The following is a 23,142-nucleotide window of genomic DNA, read 5'->3' on the forward strand; positions in this document are numbered from 1 at the left end:
CAAAATAACCAGTTCCTTCCCAACTCTGCTCATCACACACTTTTATTATTGTGTTATTTGTATTAGAATCATAGAAGATGAGGGTTGGAAGAGACCTCAGGAAGTCGTCTAGTCCAATCCCCTACTCAAAGCAGGACCAACCCCAACTAAATCACCATAGCACTTCTCTTCCCCTCAAAAGGATGAGAGGTTAAATAGAGTCTCAAATCAGCAGAAGGTTGGCTTTGTTGAAATCTTCATTGTGGCCTGGATTCTTCTCAAATGACTAACAGTCTATTACAACAGGGTACTAGGTTTTTAAGATATGCGACCCTAAAAGCAGCACAAGCATCCTCTGCAGTTCGGATGCTTCTCTGAAGTTCATCTAGACTTAGGGTGACCAGATAGCAACTGCGAGAAAATGGGACAGATGGCGGGGAGGTAATAGCTGCCTATATAAGAAAAAGTCCCAAAAAACAGGACTGTCCCATTAAAAACCCTTATCTAGTTTAATCAATATGTCATGCTTCTTTTCGGTCAGATGATAAACCACTGAAATGAAACATTTAAAACAAATCTTGTCCTCCTCTACGGTGTTCTCCACCTAGACATCTCACGAAACACGGATCAATTAAAAAAAGTGAAGAAAAATTATCCTCATTTAAAACAGGTGAGGAAGAGGCAAACGGGGGGGCATATCCTCAGCTGATGTAACATAGCTCCATTGAAGCACCAACATCAAAGGCTTTGAGTTATGCCAGCTGTGGATCTATCCTAGAGTTTAGAAAATTCTAACCTGTAAGGTGCCTATTTCCTCTAGGTGCCAAGTGAATCAATGGGGACTGTGGGTTCTCAGCTCCTCTAAATCAGGCCTAAAATGTCAAGTTCGGCAGCCAAAATTAGTGGCCACTTGTGAAAATTTAGGCCTAAGTCACTTGCTGTAGATCACACTGAAAGTTTGAGGCAGAGCTGGGAATAGATTGTCCCCTCCACTCTGTTCTCTCTGCATTACCCACAAGGCCCTCCCATCTCCCTTGATAGTAGCATCCTGGTTTAGCAAAACTCGGGACAGGCAGTGCAGACCTGGATGCCATTTTACACTGATCCCCTCAAAGGGGTGGGAGAATTAGCGGGTCCAGTTTTAAGCCATCTCCATCAATTCCCTTAATGATGAGCCACATCGCACATGAAGATTAAATGTAACCTCCCTCCTCCAAATAAAACTCCAGGACATCTACTTTTGTGCGTAATGGCAGCAAGAAAGGAGCAGTCCCTGCCGGGACACCTTTTGTCAAATGGGCCTTTAACTTCTTTGTAAGAAAGAATGACTGAGGGCAGCTTCTGTTTATGACCTTGCCTCAAGAAGCGGCACCAACTGGTATTGTTGTACCAGCCCACATCAAAGGGATGGTACTTCCCTTTTGTTTCTCCGAACCAGAGAGCTTTTCCCATCCCAATTACAATCCCTTGGGGACCATCCACAGACCAGCCACTTAATCTTCTATATTAGCTTCACCGGCTTTACACCACAACAGTTTCCCCGTGAGCATTCACTGACCATCTGCTTCAGGATTCCTTTGAACTGTGTTGCAGACTAGTAGTGTCGAGTGGTGGAACAAGACCCTGCTGAAATGCTCTTGTAGTCTACCATCTTTCAGATGGTATTCCAAAGATAGTTGCCACATGCCTTTGTGGGCACTGATGGGGATAAGACTCATGTACTGGTCTTGGGAAAGCAAGACTGACAACGCTCTAATGTGTTGCTCGGATGTGCTTAAAGCCAGCACTGCCAGTACAGTTTCAGAGTTTGATTCCAGACACATGAGGCTAGCAAGGAGACTGCTTTCTAGAGTGTCAGGAAATGCTCTCATTTTAACCAGTTCAAACAGCTGTGGATGCAGAAAGACATGCAAGCGTGTGGTGATGCTTTTCTAAATCCCCACCACTGGGGAACGTTTTATGCACAAAGCATTCCAGTTAACTGCAAGACAAGATTTTTCAAACTTTTGAAAAGAAAAAAAAAAATCACTAAATAAACCTTCCCCAAGACAATATATAATTGGTATAATATGTACATCATCCCAGCTCCACCCCATCATCTGTCTTTCTCCTGCTTCCCTTTGCTTGTCTAGTACCAACCTTTTTATTTATGTACAAAGGCAGTGAAAGAAACACACTTCCCCCTCCCCCTAGCTCTCCTGTAAAGGATTTCAGGATGCAGCTTGTAAAATGGACTCTTAAAAGAGAATGTCCTAATCCTGCCATCTATACAGGGAGATCTATACTTCTGTGCAATGCTCCATTACTTTACTGGGACCCCAGGCAACTGTCTGGATCCACCAGTGCAATTCTCACTGTAGGACGGAAGCGACCATCTGCATTGGTTTTATTGACCAAGTTCCAGATTGGTAGCCATAAAACAAACTGTTGCCAGAAAGTAATCACTCACTCAGATTGCCCTCTTCTGCACAATGCCAAGGAACTACGTTAAACCTTTGCAAATAGTATATTGCCACTGCTTACAAAACATTCAGTATGAACATACGAACATGAAATGAGCTATAGTGGCTGATCCACATGCATCCGTGTGATCACATCACTGACTGGTGTAAAGCCACCAGTCAGTCAGGTCACCTAATGAAGGGAAATGAACTTGTAGGGCACCCTCCAGATTCTTTCTTGCCACTTCCCTGGGTGGGGTTGGTGACTTTTACAGCCTTCTTCTGAAATGCTCATATGCCTGGCTGTGGTGCAGATTGATCTGAGGTTTGTTGATATCCGGTCCGTGTAGCAAGTCTTCGGTCTCTCCCTTGAAGTGATTGTGGATAGAATCCAACCAAGAGCCATTCCACCGATAACACTCCAGTTTCCACTGAATACATCCATAGCAGTGTAGCCTAGCCTCTCTCAACTGGTCTTCAGGTGAAGCACCCTGCATGAGGCCCCCCGACAACCTCGTTCTATTCCTCATCATGCAACGTCCAACCATCTGGCCATCTCAGCATCTTCATTTCCGTGGTGGAGAGCATCCTGATTTCTTCTCCTATGGCTGGGCAAGTCTCTCAACCCATCTTAATGTATGGAACAATTAGTTTCACAATCTGTGTCATCGAGAACTGGGGTTAGCTCCTACTGTATGCACCACACAGCTTTAGTACGATGCCAGGCATTGCTCAGGAGGGCACCATTGTCAGCAGCCATTAAACCTAAGTATTTAAATTATTTCACTCTAAGGGCTTTATCTGTGATATACTTCATGATGGGTCCTCCTCCCCTTAGTTACCATAGCCTTGGTCTGACCAGCTGCACATTAAGCCCAGCCCATTCAAAACTATGTTACCACTATCCAAAGTTGACTTGTAGGGTCTCAATCCTCCATGCATCACTAAATCATCAGCGGACATCTTGTTCCAAGCTGGCTCCCTTCCATATTCTCACTTAGCCCATCCAGGACAACCAGAGACAAAAAGGGGCTCAGTGGAGCCCTGACCTAGGCCAATATTTATGGGGAATTCTCTACTGTCCCCAGTTTGGTTTTGACTGCAGTAATCATTCTGTCATATGTATCCTGGATCAGACGGACATATCTTTTTGGCATGCTTCTCCATCACAAAAACTCTACCAAACTAGCTCTCCTGGTACATGATCATACGCCTTCTCCAGGTCCACAAAGACCATCTCCAGTTGCAGTCTTTTCTCTGAGCTCCTCTATGAGGACCGGTAGCAAAAACTGGTATCGGTTGTGCTCCTTCCTGGCATGAATTCATACTGACATGTCCAAATTTCAACCATCCCATGCAGATGCTTTTCAATAATCTTCTCCCATACTTTCATCACATGCAACAGCTTAATTGGATGATAATTAGCACATGAATATCTCCTGTATGTTTAAAAATAGGCACCACCAAACTTTTACACCATTCAGCCAGCATTTTCCCTTTAAGAACACTGAACAAACTTTTAAGATACTTGAAGCAGTATTGGATGTGGTGAAGTCATAGGAAAAGGAAGGCTTCATCTGGCCCAAGTGCTTTCTCCATTTCCTTAAACGCCTCTGCAACCCCTCTTTTTTATACTATTATGACCCAGTTTGGCTTACATATCCTTAATTCTTCCATTGGGTTCTGCTCATTTATCCCTCTTTCAAAACAATTTTGCTGATTGAGTCACCATTCATTTGCAATAGAACCATGTTCATTTATAATGCAAGCAAACTCTTTCAAATGCCTCATTGTTTTCTTGCTTGCCTTGGTGAGTCCATAGATGGTCTTCTTTCCCTCATGTCCTCCTAGCCTGTTATATAGCTCATCACAGGCCGTACTTTTAGCTGTCAACACTCTTTGCCTCCATGTATGACATCTTATTGCTGCTGAAGCCAGTGGCCTATCATTTTTCAAAAGTTATCCCCCGCCCCGCCCCAAAATAAATTCTTCAGCTCAACGACTGCACCACCAAGTCTCCCTTCTTATCCTTCCCAGCACTAAGCCCATTGCTTCTAGGACTTCATGCTATTTCTAGCAAAGCTGACTCCAGTTTGAACCAGTTGTCCTCCACACCTTGTGTAGACTTCCTGACTACATACACGATTCAGTGTTTGTGAAGATTCTCTCATTGCCCTCTGGCACACAGGGGTTCAGCTGCTTCCGAGGGCTCCGCATTCAGAAATTCACCCGTCAGAGTCTGCAGGGTGGAGCTCAGAGCCAAGGCTCCAGCCCACACTTGAACATCAACACTGCTATTTTTAGTCTGCTAGCGCAGACACAGTTGCGAAACAGTTGACCTGGGCTTGGAGACGCACTGCTGCAGGTCTTTTTGCAGCGTAGACATTACTTCAGTGAATACTTAAGGTAGCATAGAAATTTGAGTAAACCAGGCCGTGGTCAAACTGGGTTCTAAAGTGGGTCGAGCTGCCAGTGTGATTGGCACCAAAGTGTTTCAGATCATCTCTTCTCTTCCTGCACTTCCCAGCAAGGTTCCTGGCCCTGCTTGTGCTAGACAGTGAAACTAGGTTGGAATCCATAACCAAGCTGCAATCGTGGCGTTAGCCTCCGTGCAATGACCAGAGACATGCCAGAGCCAAAAGTTTCATCCAGATCTAAAGCCTCCCCAAAGTTCAGGGTGCAGCACTACATCCCAGGGCTTTGGATTGGCCCAAACATTGAGAAGAACCAGAAGCAAAGCTCAACTGCTGATTCCCAAATTTCTGGGGAGTCTACAATAGGCCTGTTCACTAGAAAGTACTCTACGACTTGAAAACACTGCAAAGTGCTCTGAGATAGCCAAAGAGCCTTTTTCTGTGCCTCTTTTCTCAGCACTCAGGAGAGCATCCTGTCTGCTGACAAACGATACTACGCAATCCGACAATTTGTTGCAACCATGTAGTAATGTTTGCATTGCCCTTGTTACTTCAGTGTTTCAAGAATGCCCCAGCAGGGGAAAGAGTAAGAAAGATGTTTTGCCTTGCTGAGCCTGCACCCTTGGCAAAATGAGATCAGCATGCCTACTCCAGGTACCCACAGCTGACGGTGTTTCCAGACCGCCTCTTATGAAAAGGAGGAGCAGCAGCAGAAGGAATGTTACTGGAATGTATTCCAGCTCCCAACCAACTTTGCTTTTCACACATCCATTTTCCTCCCACCTGATTCTCCCCCTGTCAACTGACACACAGCATGGCTGATCTCCAGAGTCTGGGGAAGATCCTTACAGCGGTGAGATCTTATTGAGTTTTCTATTTTCAAGTGCGTCCCCCTCCTCCTGTACCCCAAGAACCCTCACATTCCCCTCTCTAGCTGGGTCCTAGGGTGACCAGATAGCAAGTGTGAAAAATTGGGACAGGGTGTGTGTGTGTGGGGGTAAATAAGAGCCCATATAAAAAAAGCCCCAAATATTGGGACTTTCCCTATAAAATTGGGACATCTGGTCACCCTACTGGGTCCTCTCCCCTCTTTTGCTGGTATATGCCCTTTCTTGGGACCTGATCCAGAGTCCATTGAAGTGCCTGGGACTCCTTCCACTGATTTTGGATCATGACTTTGGTGACCTCATTTGCTCCTGTAGTTTTAAGTTACTCTCAAAGCAGTATAGGAATTGCCACACTGGAATCAGGACAAATAGCCCATCAGTCCAATAGCTGTCTTAGAGCAGCTGGTACCCGATGCTTCAGAGGAAGGCGGATACTGTTCACAATGAACAGTTTGTACCAGTGCCCCTCCACATAGGCAATTCCCAAATATACCGTCTAATCCCTCACATCTCCGGCTCCAGTGGCTCCAACTCAACGTACCAAAAATAGGCTTAACATTGCTTTTTTCTCTCCCCCCAGATGAAAACCCTGCTCTACTCCTTGCCAGCTCAAACGAAATCATGAATCCTTGGCATGAGCAGTCTGCTTGCAAGGAGAACAGCCAGGGAAATTCCCCACTTCTAAGCTATCTGATCCCTGCCTCTAACCCCCTTTCCCCTTCCACAACGACTTCTCAGCCAGAGAATGGATTCCTCTCTCCCGCTCTTTCCGCCCGCCTATCTTCTGTGGGTTGCATGATTAATGCAACCCCTCTTACAACAGGCCACTTCACTGCATGCAGTTTCAAGACCTTTCCATGGCTTCCTCTCTTCTGGGATTTCCACAAGTAAGTTCACCTGCTCAACACCGCAAAGGGGCTGCCCATGACTGATATTGTTCACATAGTGCCAAAAGGGACATATATGGAGAAATCACGGTCTAAAGATCTAATCAGAGCTGAATGTTCACCAGTTTTCCTCCTCTAGGATCTTCAGACACCTAAAACTGCACACATCCTGGTTTCTCTGGCAGATGGGTACCATAAGGCTCTGCCACTGACTCTGACCTTGAGCAATTCACTGCTCTTGCACAGATGGGGAAACTGAGGTACAACAGAGGCTAGTACTACTTAACTCATGGGGGTGGAGAGGATGAACCTGTTCTTGCCTGAAAATCATTTTGAGTTCCTCAGATGGAAGAGGCTCTTAATGAGCGTAATACTGTCATTAAGAGCAAAGGGAGACATGGCAGGGTTTAGAATAGAATGGGTCTCTTAGGCTTTTGTTATCATGCAACAAACTCTGTCACAGAAACTGTGAGCAGTACTTTGGATCTCTTAGGTTCTTGATGAAATAGCAATGACCTCAAACTACCTTTGACCAGCCCCTCAACTCCTGTAAACTCAAGCTCTATTCAGTTCAGCTGGTGGGAACTGAGGCTCAGGGAGATGAAGTGACTTGCCCAGGGTCACACAAGGAGTTTGTTGCAGAGCCAGAACTGAATCTGGGCCTCTCAAGTCCCAGTCTAGTGCCTTACCCACAAGGCCCCTCTTCTTTTAGATTAGCATCACTATGTTTAAAAAAAAAAAAAAAAAAAAAAAAAAAAAAAAAAGAGTAAAAGGAACAACCTCCTGCCTCACCACAAACCATGGCATGCTTATTGCCATTAATAAAGTGATCTTAAGATAAGAAATGTACCAAGGGTTGTGGTGGAGTCTCCATCACTAGTAATCATTAAATCAAGATGAGATGTTTTCCTACAAGCTCTGCTCTGGCGCAAAGAATTAATACGGGAATGTTCTATGGCCTGGGTTCTGCTGGAGGTCAGATTGAATGACCACAGGGACCCGAGGCCAGAAAGGAATCTGTGCAAAGGGTTTTGGATCAACCCATATCAGAGAAGGGCTGGAGCTGTGAAGTTCAGATCCAAACTGAAGCTTGGTTCATGCCTCTTTCTAAATTTAAAAACTGTTTTCTTAGCAAGATTCAGATTTTTGGTTTGCTAACGTCTGTCCCATAGCGAGATTTCACTGTGAGGCTACATAAACTTGAGGGCAAGCTCTCCGCTCTGCTCAGAGCACAGTGTTTCCTTTTACACAAACTTTTCATTCAGTCGGACTCCCAGTCCCTTCAGCCTAGAAAGGAGGTTCTATTCCACGGCCAGGAGCGATATTTACAAATTTAACTTCCAAGAGACACAAATGCCTTTCAACGTGACGCTGGATAAATAATCAGGTACGAATGAATTGGCCCCTTACAAGCCCTCTAGAGGTTTTTTCCCCCCACTTTGAACAGAAGTAAACCATGAAAAAAAAAAAGACGACATCCAGCTTAAGTCTCCATCATTCTGGCCAAAGGACAGGATAAATCCCCTACACATGTGCTCTCCGCACAAGCTGTATTTCTTATGCTTCAGAGGATGCCAGAAAGAGAAAGCATTGACATGTTTGTAGCCCTTTTAAAACCCTACTCCAACCCATTCATAAAACCCACTTGAGCTTCTGTGAAATGGGAAAGTTATCGGGAAGGGAGGGGAAAAAAATCATTTTGTGCTTCAGATTTCACAGCTTATTGTACCAGTTTTATGAATGAAGCAATTGACCTAGCGTAAATCGATTGGTTACAATGCAAATTGGCACTGCCAACTATGAGACAGTGCTGGAGCCGTGGTGCATCTAATGCACAACACCTTACTGCTGGCAATGCACTCCTTGGAGTCAGGTCATTATACAGTCATTTTCTTTTCTCCCTAGAATAGCAGCCAGTGTCATCCTCCTTCGGCTGCAATGCAAGCATGCAGACAGCAGGCTCTAGAGGGAGATTCATTCCCCACTGTGGCTTGCTTGTGTTCTTCGGCAGCCAAATTAAGGGGTTAGGGTGACAGTGGATACTAAATTACCTGCTATAATTTTCAAAAGCAACTGGTAGTTTTGGGTGCTCCATTTAAGACCCAGCACTTGCCTGCACTACAAACATCTGTCGGTGTAATGCTCCTGAGCGACAGTTATACTGATCCAACTCCCAGTGTAGACAGTGCTATATTGATAGGAAGGCTTCTTGCATCCACCTCGCTACCGCCTTGTGAGGAGGTGCATTAACTATGCCGAAGGTAGCATCTTCATGCCGCTCCCAGAGGTGGTTTTTTTATGCTGATGGGAGAGTTCTTTCCCTTCGGCATAGAGCATCTTCAGACATGCCACAGCTGTATTGGTACAGCTGCACCTCAGCAGTGCCATATGGCTAGACTTACCCCAAGTGTAGACAAGCTGGCAGTTTTCCAAAAGTGCTCAGCACTCTGAAATTCAGACCCCTTTATGGCACCTCCAGTTGGGCACCCAAATGGATAACTATAGGGCCTTCTTCCTTACTGAGAAAGCTGTATTTTGACAGAGAGAGCGCGCGCTATACAAGAAGGCAGAACTCCCATTAATTTCAGTAGGGCCAGTTTGTATCTATCTGGTCTATGCACCACCACCCCCCCATCTTTGGGGACCAAAGAAATGAAAATTGTAATACCTAGAGCTCTTTCATCAGTAGAGCTCAAAGCACTTTACAAAGTGAGATCAGAATCATTGCACTCATTTTATAGATGGAGAAACAGAGGCACAGGGTGGTTCAGTGACTTGCCCAAGGTCACCCAGGAGGCCAGTGGCAGAACCAGGAACTCAACCTGGGTCTCCCAAGTCTCAATCCAGTGCTCTGTGCAGTGGGTCACACTGCTTCCAACACCCATCTTCAGAGACCAGACTGAGTTTGCTCCAAAACACTGCCCATTGCAGAACCTACTACAGAAAGTCTGATTTGTGCAGCAGAAGTTAAATTACTTCTCCTGTTCATCCACAGATATTACAAGGTGTTCAATTTCATGCCCCAGGAAAGAGTTAAAGGGCAATGACTCCCAGACGGTCTATCCAGTTATACGAACAAACATTAAAAATACACACGGAGGTTGCAGGAAGGACACAACCCCTCATGCACTAGGGCACATGCCAAACTGCAACTATTGGGAGTCAAGAGGAAACTTCCCCGGGGAGTAGGTTATTCTAACCCAGTGGTTCCCAAATTTTAACAACCTGTGAACCCCTTTCACTAAAATGTCATCTTGCGGACCACCTCCCCCCTCAAAAAAAAAAAAAAAAAAAAAAGTATTTCCAGGGATTTTCTCCTTTACCTGAGTATAAATGATAAAAGCAGTGATCTTGGAGATATAAAATGTGTTTTTATGACATGCTTATTACACACTTTATTATTGATCATTGCAGTTTTTTTACTACATTATGAAAACGGCAACACTCTTCCAAGATCTTACTTTCGTAGCTTGTACCACTTTGAATAAGCCTGTTATAAGACAAGGCTCCTATGTTTCATCAAGGTCTATCAGATGTGAAACAGCATGAAGGTATTTAAGAAGCCAGCTCAGAGTTCCTCCTACACAAGCATTCAGGTCTTGAGCAGTCCAGGCAAACGACGCACGTTACAACAAAGCTTAGCTATCTATTTAACTTTAAAAAACAGGAAAATATATCTACCTCCTTTTCCATTTCTTATAAGGAGTCTTGAAGTTTAAATCTCCTCAGTGTGACAGATGCTTGCTTTGATCTGCTTAGCACTTGGAAGTCCAGAGGCTCCAGGCCCCGTGCTGCCCAGGGTCCCTAGGGCCAGCTCTGTCCGCCATTAGGGAATTTCCCCCCTCCCCGAGAACACATTGTAACATTTTGCGAACCCCCAGGGTTCACAAACCCCAGTTTGGCAACCACTGTTCTAAACTGACTACTACAGTCTTCCAGAAGACACTGCTGCAGAGGAAGGTGCAGACAGGATGCTGAACTAGACTGACCCTGGTCTGATCCGATGCGGTTCTTCCTACCTTCAGTTTGGGATCTCCAATTGCACGCATGGTAACGTATCATCTTCGGGGAGTTTGGATTTCTTAGTCTTGCCTAATGATTGATAAGGGAGATTTTCAAGGTGCCTAACTGACCATCAATGGGAACTGGATGCCTATCGGCCACGTGAGCCTCTGAAAAAAACACCACCCACCCCCTAGGAATTCTTCTGTCCTATCATTGGTTCTCCAATGTCAGGAGAAAGGTACGGGCAGGCAAAAAAGTATATTCTGCATAAGCAGAGGTTTTCTAAATGCCTCTCACCCTCAGCCAGCGTTTACTAGCTGCCTTATCTAACATGGTCTTAATCTTGGCTGTATTTTTATCCCCTTCCTTACCTGATTACTCATAAGTCCATTTAGCTTTGCTCTGCATATTTCCTGATCGCATCTACACTCACTCTCGTTGAAAAGCCTGGGCAACTCTGTGGCGCCAGGTATTGCCCAGCTCTGCTTTTGACTTCCACCGAAAGTAGAATTTGGTTCCTGGGCCTTGCTTGCGTCAAGATCCCTGCTGCTGGTGTAGCTGCACGAGCTTAGACCTCTAGTGTAGACACCAGCGCAGCTCATGCAGGTTTCAAACTGGGGTGAACTAGACAGATGGGAAGGCTGCTGCACCACTTCAAATTAGGTCTCTGCTGGGGGGGGAAACGGATTGATTTACATGCATTATGAATTTTTTGGTAATGAAACGAGGATTTCCCACTTACTGAGTATGGTTTACGGATTATACTTGTGTTGGGGATGCAAGAATTCCTAGTGGCTGAAATGTACATGAAAACATTGGAAGGCTGTTGAAGCCACAGGACTTGATTCCCTCCCTCCCTTATATGGGTGTAAGAAGGAGCAGCTTCACTGAAAATCAGTTGTGTTGCACAAGTGGAAAACAAAACAGGAGAATTGGGCTCATATTCCAATTCCTAGGCATAAGGGTTCCACTAAATGAATAAAAAACAAACCCTTGCATTTCTCGTGTCTATCCTACCTGATCCTAAATGCAGGAAGCTGTTTTACCAGCCCTCAGTGGTGTGGCAGCATACTGCAACCGCTGTTAGCCAGACACAGCTTCTAGTAGCCTATTACGAGGGATGAGCAAACCTTCGGAGGCTGGGAACCTCAGCTAAGCAGCCTCCCCTCTCCGCAGTTCTGACCCTGAAATCCAGAGCGTGCCAGTCTCAAGCTCAAAATAGGATCGTCAAGGTTAGATTTACCTGGGCCTTGTGCCTTAAAGTATTCAAAGTCTGCTGACTGGCTCAAAGGAGATTGCTGCTCAGTCCTTCCAGAGCTGTGGGACTTGTGCAAGCTCTGCATGTGTTAGTTAAAAAACAAACAACTAAGTTTAATAAAATACCAGTTTTTAAAGGACTTGTGTTCCCAGACTAGGGACAAACCCAGACCAGAATGTTCATGAGAACAAACGTTCCTGAGGGATTTCCAACCCTTTGACTGCTGAGGGAGGGAGTGTGGCCTAGTGGATGGAGTACTAATCTGGACTTCTAGACCTGGATTCTATTCCCAGCCATGCCACTGACTTGCTGGGTGACCTTGGGCAAGTTATGGCCCACCTGTGCCTCAGTTTCCCCATCTTATGGACACTGACCTCCTTTGTAAAATGCTTTGAGGCCTACAGATGAAAAAATACAATGTATTGTTATTAATCTATGAATTGTCACCTTTCAGAACTATGCCACTAATCTGTTAGCCCCCCAAAATGGACAGTTTTTCCATAAAACCCCCTTCTTGCATTCAACTGGCAACATTTGTTTTAAAACCAAACAGTTCCCTGCAGCATTTGCAGCCCAATATTGCAGACCTAGTTTAGTGCAAATGAAAAGGAAGTGGATTAGAAACTGATTGTATGCCAGGTGAAACTGACGCATCTGTTCTGGATGGCCACATTCAGACCTCAACAAGAAGCGAGCAGATTGGATTTTTAAGATTCCTTCAGTTTTAATAAGCTAAGGCTGAGTTAGTAGGGCAGGTAAGGTACAAAATTATTTCCCCTACTGCATGCTCTTGATATTGTAGCAGTGTTGATTGATTCAGGGTGGAATTTTCAAAAGCATCTAAGTGACTTAGGATGACAAGTCTCGTTTTCAAAAGTGACTTGGCACAGATGAGCCATTGACATCACTGTCAACTGGGGCTGGGAGGGATGCTGGCTGCCACTGGCTAGAAAGACATATCTTAAGTCACTTGGGATCCAAAGTCCCATGTACAATGCTCTCCATCCTCGCAAGGCAGACCCCATAATAGAGGGCTGAATTTCAAGGCTACAGAATTGACACCTGCATGCCCTGTCTGTCTCCCCTTCTGACCAAATGCTGCCCATGCACGAGAGGGAGTTTTCCCACATTAAATTATTACTCGCATCACAGCAGCATCCAGAAGCCCCGCTGTGTTAGGTGGTGTACAGACACTGCGCCAAAAAGCTGACGGACCAGACAGAGGCACAGAGACGTGGTGACACCCCAGGAATATCACCCAGGTCTGCTGGCTCCGTATTGGCCACCCTGTGCTGACTACACCAGGCTGTCGCAAACTTTAAGGGGCACTCTCAGTTGTTTTGTTTAGATGCTAATTTTTGGAGTTCGCTTCAAATCACAGGCAGGTGAGATCTATGGATGGTTGGTCTCTTTTGGGGCAAGCTACCGGCACTCCATCTGAAAATCTACATGATCCTAACGCTGAGGGGAAAAAAAAATCTGCATATTCAGACCGAGATCTCCTGCCGGATCTATTGTGTAGACAATGAATGACTCCTACAGCTATGAGATATCCTCCCCCGCCACTCCCGCACTCCTGAGCTTCGTTAGAGAAGCCTGGAACTTTGACCACCACCAGACAGGCACAAGCGAGCCCAGAAACTACCTCTCACAAGTTAGATCTGGGCTTTGATCTCTGTGCCATTACTGCCTCTAAAGGCTTTCACAGATTCTTATGTCCCCCCTTAGGGAAGTCAGGCTAACCATGAATGGAAAAAACAGCCCACAGATGGGACTCCCTTGTGTTTAGAATGAGGTCATCACAAATGGGGAGGGGGAGGGGGAAATCTTTTACAACAAAAGATCACCTCATCTCGCACCAGTGGTGACCTCTCAGGACTTTGTGTTCTTCCATTGTGGGGCAGTGCAAAGGGTGCTATCGGATAGAATAGAGCCCATTATGAATGGTTATTCAGAGATAAGTGATCCTTGAATCTCTATCCCAAATTACTTATTATTTGCCTCATGGTAGCGCATAGAGGCTCCAAGAAATGTCCTGCTGTGCTAGGTGCTGTACATGTATAGAACAAGAGAGGGGTGTCTGACCTAAAGTGCTTAAGATGGGAGTTTTACCCCAACTTCAATGGGTGCAAGATCAAGACGACAGGAGGTTGCCAGAAATGGGGGAAAACACAAGTAATAGTGGACTCAAACATCTAAACAGGAAGCTCTCTCCTTCCTCGCTCATCTCAAATGCAGGGCCCTGCAAAGGGAAAGGAAGAGCCCACGTGTACAACCAAAGAAACGCAAAGGGCCAAAGATTAGAATCAGGCACAAACACCGGAGGTGTAGTTTTGATTTGGCTGGACAGCCTCCTCATTCTAAAGCCACAGCTCATTCGCATCCACGGACCATTCCGCCTGGGTGGAATGAAACAAGCTGTTTATTCAATCAACTGAACCGGCACCAAACGCTTCCTTTCCAAATTCACGAGAGGAAACAAAGCTGAGAGATAAGAGGACTTCAGCGATGTAGGGCTTGACTCTCCTCTCACGCCAGTATAAAATCGAGAGCAACTCCACTGAAGTCAATGTGATAAAAACGAAGCAAGTACAAGGAGAATAATGCATTTAGTATATCCAGGCCATGGCAATTCCAGAGCAGGTAACACATACCTGCCCAAGAGAGATAAGCTTTCTAATTTTAGCACAACTCCAGTGCCTTATGGGAGAAAACTCAGGCAGAGAATGGAATGGAGAAGTTGTTGGGAATTTGAAAAGGTGGTTGTTGAGCAATAGTATCTCACACAGAGGGACTGGTGTCTGGCTAGCCTATGTTCCACCTATTTGCAAGGCAAAGTAGGTGTTGAAAAAATATCACATTCCTGAGAACTCCAATGCATGTGTGCATACAGCTGCATCCCCAGCTCGCAGAACTTCTCCCACATACTGGTTATCCTGGTCTATTAGGCAGCATTGAACCCAGGAGACTGGAACCAACTCTCCACCAGAACTTGGAGGAAATTCAGACCCAGATATGAACTTGACCACCCAGTCCCTTTCAGAGCCAGAATGAGCCACTCTAAGGGCTGTGAGGGAATGGCACTAGCAGTTCAAGTGTTTTTCAGTGTGTAAAGCTAACAAATCCAATACAGACACAGGCACTTAATGCTTGAGCTATGAAGAATCTGTTAGCAGTATGAGGACTGTGACATGCAGTTGAGCAGATCTGATTCCAGCCAGCAGTCATGTCCCCACACACTAGCCAGCCTACTAAAAGATGCATTCGTGTAAAAGAAGGTAACCCAATCCCATCTTTGCACCACCCCAGACACCATGGAATAAGGCCACATCCCGAGGGATCATTTACACATGGGGCTACTAGCATCCCATCCACACTGACCAGCAAGGCTCTGCATGGACCCTGTAATTAACATTACAGTAGCTCTCAAAAGCCTCAACTGGGATTGTGCGGGATATTGTACAAATACATTGGAGATGCTCCCAAAGCTCTAGCAACAGCATTGTTTGTTCATGGGTACAAACCAGCACCCGCCCTGGAGAAGACAAGCCGACACTCGGTTATGAGCCAGAGCATAGGCTATTCTCCCTTCTGGTTATTTCAAATGGCTAGCAGCAGGCTGGAAGTGAAGACCGTTCTGGGCTGGATAAGCAGCACACAGACTAAAGTTAATTCTCACCTCTATTGCACTCCAAATGGCTTCACACTCAACAGGATGGAACAAAAGGCAGAGAAAATAAATAACTTCCCCGTCACACGGTTCTCTCAAACCGCCCTACCAAGTCACACGTGATCTATCCACTTATTAACACAGCCAAGATTAATACATTGAAGGTCGGGTGTTAAACGAGAATCAAGTTAGGCCCTGGGGAAGAGGCCAACATTACACTCATAACTACTAAACGTTTCTGGGACTGGGTTTTTTGCACTTTCAAGCACAGATCTCAACCCCATGGCTGATGCATTTTCCAAACATCTGAGCTGGGGAAGGTGCCATCTGAGCAGGAGGACTACTGGAGAGGGCCAGGAAACAGCATACAGACATGATGCAAACATTTGTGGCGACCACTGGGTATGATTAGAAAAGCCAGAAGGGGTGGCTGATAGAGGTAATTCAGAGCTCTGGCTGCAGAAGATATAGTTGAAATTACTATGCAAGGTCTAAGGTTAATATATTAGATCAGTGAACTTACCACTCAAGGCAGATGTTGTGTTCTCCAAGGCATGGCACACAGCTAGTAAAATACCTAGGGAAAATTTTCAAAATACAGGTCACATAAACAATACAACAAGCAAAACACTGATTTACATCAGGGGTCAGCAACCTTTCAGAAGTGGTGTGCCGAGTCTTCATTTATTCACTCTAATTTAAGGTTTCACATGCCGGTAATACATTTTAATGTTTTTTAGAAGGTCTCAGTCTATGTATTATATAACTAAACTAGTGTTGTATTGTAAAATAAACAAGGTTTTTCAAAACGTTTAAGAAGCTTCATTTAAAACGAAATAAAAATGTTGATCTTATGCTGCCGGTCTGCTCAGCCCGCTGCTGGTCTGGGGTTCTGTTCACCTAGGCCGGCAGCGGGCTGAGCGAGGCCTGCGGCTGGGACCCCGGCTGGCAAGCGTCCGGCAGCCAGAACCCCAGACCAGCAGCAGGCCTTGCGGGGCCGGCGGCCGGGACCCAGAGGGCTGGGGTCAGGGCTGGGTATGTGTGGGGGTGCCAGAGTCATGGCTAGAGTTGTTGGGGGGTGGGGGGAGATGGAGTCAAGCAGAGGGCTGGGTGTGTATGAGGGAGATACAGGGCTCAGGGCAGGGGCCTGGGGTGTGTGCGGGGCAGAGGGCAGTGTGTGTGTGGGGGGTCAGAGCTCAGGGGAGAGGGCTGAGTGACTGTCCCCTTAAGAACTCCCAACCTCTCTGCTCCTTGTCTCCTGACTACCCCCAACTGCCCCCCAGGGCACCACCCCCTATCTAAGTCTCTCAGTTCCTTGTCCCCGGCCTAGACCCTACCCCCTACCTGTCCCCTGACTGCCCTGACCCTTATCCACACCCCCATCCCCAGCCAGACCCCTGGGACTCCCATGCCTATCCAACCGCTCCCTGCCCCCTGACAGGACCCCCAGAACTCCCAACCCATACAACCCCCCCTGCTCCCTGCCTGCCTCAACCCCTTCCACACTCCTGCCTCCTGACAGCTCCCCCCCAACTCCCAACTCATCCAACTCCCCAGCTCCTTGTCCCCTGACCACCCCCTCCAGAGACCCCTCATCCTAACTGCCCCCCCCCAGGACCCTCCTTGCTCCCAGTCCCCTGACCCTATCCATCCCCCGCCCCCTGAGACCCTGGGACTCCCATGCCCCATCCAACCCCCCCCCCCGCTCCCTGACTGCCCCCTCCAGAGACCCCTGCCCCTAACCACCCACCCTCCCCATCCAACCCACCGTGTCTCCTGACTCCACCCACCCCTTATCCAACCCCTCCAGCCCTGGACCCCTTACCATGAGGCTCCACACAGAGCTAGACACGCTGCCCTGCGGGAGAGCACAGCCCCGCCCCTCAGAGAGCTGCGCGCGGCGGCGGCAGAGCTCCGGTTGCACGGGAAGTGTCTCTGCCTCACCGCAGAGCCAAACGCTGCCCCGCAGGAGTGCGCAGGGTGGCATGGCTCCAGGGGAAGAGAGAAGGCAGGGGAAGGGCTGGCAGCTTGCTGCACTCGGCCCGGGAGCGCGGACCCCGCGGATTGCAGTGCCCGGAGAGTGGGGCCATTTGCCCACCCCGTGCGCACGGCTATGCTTCTGCTCCCTGCCCCTGCGGGGGGAGCGGAGGGCAGAGGACAGCGGGCCGGGCAGGATTTTTTAATGGCATACTGGAGTCCCGGCAGGCTCCAGCGTGCCATTAAAAATTGGCTCGCGTGCCGTCTTTGGCACACATGCCATAGGTTGCCGACCCCTGATTTAAATAGTCAAAAGAGACACACACAAGATCTTGTTTCCAGCTGCAGGGGCAGAGTCAAAGATGCAAGAGACCTATAGGTTTCAAAAGGAGTCAAGAGTTTTTGGGACATATCCATATATTTTAAGGCCAGAAAGGATTACCTCTAACTATACATAAACTTGGATATCTTGGGTGTATGTATATGTCCTTAGACATAGAACGCAATATATACACACAACTGATCTATACATGTATCGGTGGATGGAAGTATTTTCCCCAGCAAATCACACAGCAGTAGGAGCAGCAATAATATTTTGAACATCCATGGAAACTTTCATCCTAGGATCCCAAATCATATTTAAATCTTAAATCTCAGTACCCCTGCATGATATTGTTATACCCAGGTAGAGATTAGGAAGCTGACACACACAGATTAAATAACTTGCCTAAGGTCTCACACAGCTAGGGTTTGATCCAGCGCCCATTGTGGTCAATGGACAAGTCAGTTGCAGAACTGGGAAAAGGACCCATGAGTCCTGACTCCCAGCTCCCTGCTCCAGCCAGCGGCTCAAATCTATCCAGGCACAAAGAAGTGCGTGTAGCATAAGCTCTCTTATCCAAGGATTCCCCATCTAAGTTAAATAGCCCTTTATTTGAAACCTGGTTTATCGCATAAATTCCATACTCCCCAATTCTGTTGAGATAAGTAGAGTTCCAGCTCTTATGTTAACAGTTGTAAACAACTGTTCATAAAAATGAATAAAATGTACACCAGAAAAGCAAAGTGGTGGCAACAATGTAATCACGAGCTGAACAAGAAGCCTATAGAGCCACATGGGTCTGAATGTGAAGGAAGGATTCTAAACAATCCTTGTTTTAAGAGGATTTAAGGTGCGGAGGGGGGGGGGGGAGCTAAACACACTATATATTTCTGAAGGTCATTCTTTTTCCATGCTGAGAGTTAGGAAGAGGAAATTGATCACCAGAAGCAGAACTAAATCGCAAATCCAGAAAACAATTAAGATTAATTTAGATTCAACTTTCTGGAACTGCAGGCACAGTGGAAATGCAAAGCCAGGTTTCATTGCTCTAGTAAGACGGGTCATTGAGCTGTGGAAAAACAAAGGTTGGAGCCAGGTTTTGTTCAGGCTGAAGTGCTGGTTAGACCCATCAAGTTTAAAGCCAGAACGGACCACCAGATCGAGTCTGACTTCATGTATGTCGCAGGCCAGAGGATAAGGGGTACGGCTTGGATGGCTTACATGATTTTGGAGCTTTTGCTATGAGACTTCAGTCTGAAATGGTGGCTATTTCACCAGATCAGCTTATCTGGCAGAAAGTTAAATAGGGAATCTCACATGATCAAGAGATGGGTCTCCTTGCAAGAGCAACCCAGCCTGGGAGATTTGTGTTTAATTAAACAACAAAAAAAGCATTGGAAGTGACGTCTAATCTCTTGGAAATAAGGCCATGACAGCAAACTGGGATCCAGAAATCTGTATGCAAATACCCCTTCCTGAAATTTGGAGGGGTTCAGATTGGAGGTCCTCGTTTGGGTCCTAATTATGCAGAACCATGTGAAACTCAACCATTTCCAGTCTGCAGGATTCTCTAACCTTTTCCCGGTTTCAGTTCATGCAGCATTTAAACCCTCCCGCCCGAATCTTGGGTCAAAACAAACCCCAAACCTAAACCAACACTCCGCTGAAGCCAGCTAGTTCTGCTGACTTGAGGTCAAACCCACCAAGACTCTCAACAGAAACCATTCAATGCCTCTTGCCCATTCAAAGGGCTCATAACCCCTAGTGAGATTGGTCTGAGAACTAGGTCTGCAACGAAAAAACAAGTCAGATAAGCTGGGAACGTTGCAGACAGGTGCCTGGGTATTAATATTCGGCTGCCAAGTTGAGATTGGAGCTACGCTGCACCCACAAAAACAGAAGCAGAGACTCAAAGAACAGTTGTATGATAAGGACAACTCACTCTACCATCTAGATGTTATACAGGTTTGTTTAAAGATATGGCCCTTGGAATGCTGACAGTTCCCCAAAACTCATCTAGATGGAGCACCCAGCTGGACTTCCTGGTGACAGCACACAGTGTTAACAACAAGCATAACCAAACTCAGCTTGGAACCTTTCCAGCACCACCTTTGCATGATTTGCTTCCTAACAGGTTCTGCTTTTAGTCTTAGGGAAGTGCCTATGTTTTGATGTATTGGGCCAAATTCGCCCGGGCGCAGCTTTAATGGAGTTGCGCAAGAGAGAACACTAGCTCATAGACCAACACCTCCACAAGTCACCCTCCAGCTACGCCAATCTGTGATCTGATAGATATGCCACCAGCAGGTGCAGACTTAAGAGCAGAACATTTTATACATCCTTCAGCTTCAAGCTGGCATACAGATAGGAGCTCATTGAGAGAGAGAAGTTCTCTCAGCTGGGCTTTAACTCCCATTAAGAAAAACAAACAGGCAAAAATTATTAGCTATATCAGCTGTTAGAACCTGTTAAAAATTGATCATCCCACCTAGTTCAAACAGATGCTTCTCTCTGTGGAGTTTTGTAAGGCAGAGGAACACACACACACACAGTTTGATATTAGACAGCCAGTGATCTCTTGAAACACTGTGCCGCTGACCGCTCTTTAATTATAGTTTGCAGCATTGTATGTATCTGCATGTTGGTCCCAGGATATTAGAGAGACCAGATGGGAGAGGGAGAGGGAATCTCTTATTGGTCAACCTTCTGTTGGAGAAAGAGACAAGCTCTCACGCTGTGTAGAGCTGGTAGATGAAGAGCAGCTCTGAGTTGCTGGAAAGCTTGTCTCTTTCACCAACAGATGATGATCCAATATAATATATTATCTCACCCACTTTCTCTCTCCAGCTCTTTAATTAGGTGGGGTTATAGCCCCCTTTGAACATAAGGATTGCTAAATCAGATTGGGCTCATAATCCATCCAGACCAGTATCCCATTTCTGAGAGTGGCGAGCACACGGGCTGCAGAAGAAAAAGTGCTAGAAATTCCATAGCAGGAAGGTGTGCTCTCATCCTAATCACTAGGAGTAAAAGATTAGTTTCAAGCCCAAAGCATGAAGTTTCACATCCCTTCCAAAACTCTTCATTTCACACTATTCTAATTCTTGACATTCTTGTTATCCATATTATTGCCCAGTCCCTCTTCAGCAAGATTCACGGTCTTGCCCTCCACAACATCCTGTAGCAATGAGTTCCACAGTCTACCCCATTCAGAAAAAATATATTTCCTTTTACCAGCTTTGATTTTCCTTGCCTCTTGATTCCACTCAATGTCAAGAGGGGGCTACTGGAGGGAGATTCTCTGTGGCTTTGGAATTCTATACCCCTTTGTCTGAAACAGCTTCAACAGGATTACTTTCGAGGCATGTCACAAAGCACATCTTTTCCCACAGCTGCTGGAAAACTGAGCAGATTTGGAAAAGTGGGGAATTGTTAGGGAAATTTGAGCTTTTAACTTGTCTGGCTTAATGGTGGCAGGTTCTACCAAATTGTACTGTACTGCATTATTTGTGATGTACTTTCAAGTTTCATTAAGGACACAGAGTTTATGTATGGACGCTCCTCATACAAACACTGAAAATAAGCCCCCAAAGCCAAAGAAATAAGTTAAGCCACAACTGCAAAAGTTATCCCAATCCAGGACAGCACTTAAGCATAGAATCAGGGAAACGTAGGGCTAGAAGAGTCCTCAAGAGGTGAATTAGTTCAACCTCCTGCACCGAGATAGGACCAACTATACCCAGGCCATCCCTGACAGGTATTTGTCTAACCTGTTCTTAACAGCCTCTGACGATGGGAATTCTACAACTTCCCTAACGAACCGATTCCAGTGCTTATCTATCCTTATAGGTAGAACATTTCTCCTAATAGCCAATCTACATCTCTCTTGCTGCAAATTAAGGCAATTATTTCTTGCCCTACCCCCAGTGGACATGGAGAACAATTGACCACAGTCCTCTTTATAAGACTTACCACTTCTCCCCAGCCCCAGTCTTCTTTTCCAGACTAAACTGGCTAATTCTTTCAGCTTTTCTTCATAGGTTATGTTTTCTAAACCTCTTATTTTTGCTGCACATGCCCAAGTCGCACTGAGTGCTCAAAGTTAAGCGTGTGCTTCATTGGATCAGCCCCTAACACACTGCTTTAGAGCAATGCCTTGCTGAAAATATACCAAGACAGACAGCACAAGTTTAGTACTATTCTAATTCTCGACATTCTTGTTCTCCATACTGACACCAAATCCCTCTTGGTAACCAGAGATGTAAATACACCTCATCCAGGATTTCAAACAACAGACCTGCCAGGGACTCCATTACCTTGGGCCACAGGTTCCTGTTTCTCATTAAAGAATGGACTTTCCCACTTCCTCCCACAAGTTAGGTTTTTATCCTCTCAGTATCCGAAAGCTTACATTCACTAACCACAGACTGCCGAGGTTCAGTCACCCTGTGATTGCTTGAGGTCAGTGATTCACACTAGCGAGGCCAGACAGCTGAGTAAATATGGTTTTAGGTTACCTAGAGCAAACTATGGCTAACATACCCACACAACACAGCAGCTAGGGTGGTGAATTTAGGTGCATGCACTGTGGTAGCTGTAATGCAGTCTACTGTGGCATCATCACGCTTTCACATGCAGAGTCACCTAGATAGGACATCGGCATTAGATAGAAAGTTGAAAGTACCAAGGCCAGGCTTTTCAAAGTAGCCTAATGAGATGTTCAGTTCAAATGGGATTTTGTTACCTAATACAGCTGCAGCTTTCCCTAGACAAAGACTGTTTTACAACATGAAACCCTCAGTACTGGTTGCTAGCAGGGATCAAACCCAAGAGCTACATCTTCAAAGTTACAAGTCTCTGCAACTTGAGCCAAAGGAATAACTTTACCTGTGTTGCTGGTCCTGAAGGTATAGAACCTCACCGATGACCTGCAATAAGTAGATGCCACAGATATATGGCCATAAGGGATATACGGAGACCATCGCCCATGTGGTGAGGCCCTCAGAACATACGTCCTAAGCGAGATGTGTGCTAGGGTAGGGCACCTTCCCCAAAACTCACTATTTGAGGGGTCTAAGAGGAACCCCATGTTAAGATTTAGCTGTCATTGGCTGCGCAAAGGAGGTTTCCTATTTGAATCCACTTATCACTTTCCCATTAAGTGAGTGCAAATGAATAGCCCAATCTATCATTTACTGATTGATTTAAAAGGGTCCCTGCACACTCAAATTAAGCTTGAGGCCCAAAGAAGTTCCTCAGGGCTGCCCTACACTAGAAAGTTAGGTCAACCTAGCTACACTGC

The 23,142-nt window shown here is 46.1% G+C and overlaps 1 protein-coding gene across 2 annotated transcripts in view; it reads right to left on the reverse strand.

Annotated features, from left to right (window-relative positions):
- Window positions 1–23,142, reverse strand: part of TGFA (transforming growth factor alpha) — a 43,844-nt gene that overhangs the window by 13,563 nt on the left and 7,139 nt on the right. For both annotated transcript variants that reach the window (XM_050940343.1, XM_050940342.1), the window contains exon 2: window positions 16,065–16,118. In XM_050940343.1, coding sequence (XP_050796300.1) covers window positions 16,065–16,118 — 54 coding nt within the window. The remainder of the gene's footprint in view (window positions 1–16,064; window positions 16,119–23,142) is intronic.

This window comes from Gopherus flavomarginatus, chromosome 2 (assembly GCF_025201925.1).
Source record: "Gopherus flavomarginatus isolate rGopFla2 chromosome 2, rGopFla2.mat.asm, whole genome shotgun sequence".
Lineage (NCBI taxonomy): Eukaryota > Metazoa > Chordata > Testudines > Testudinidae > Gopherus > Gopherus flavomarginatus.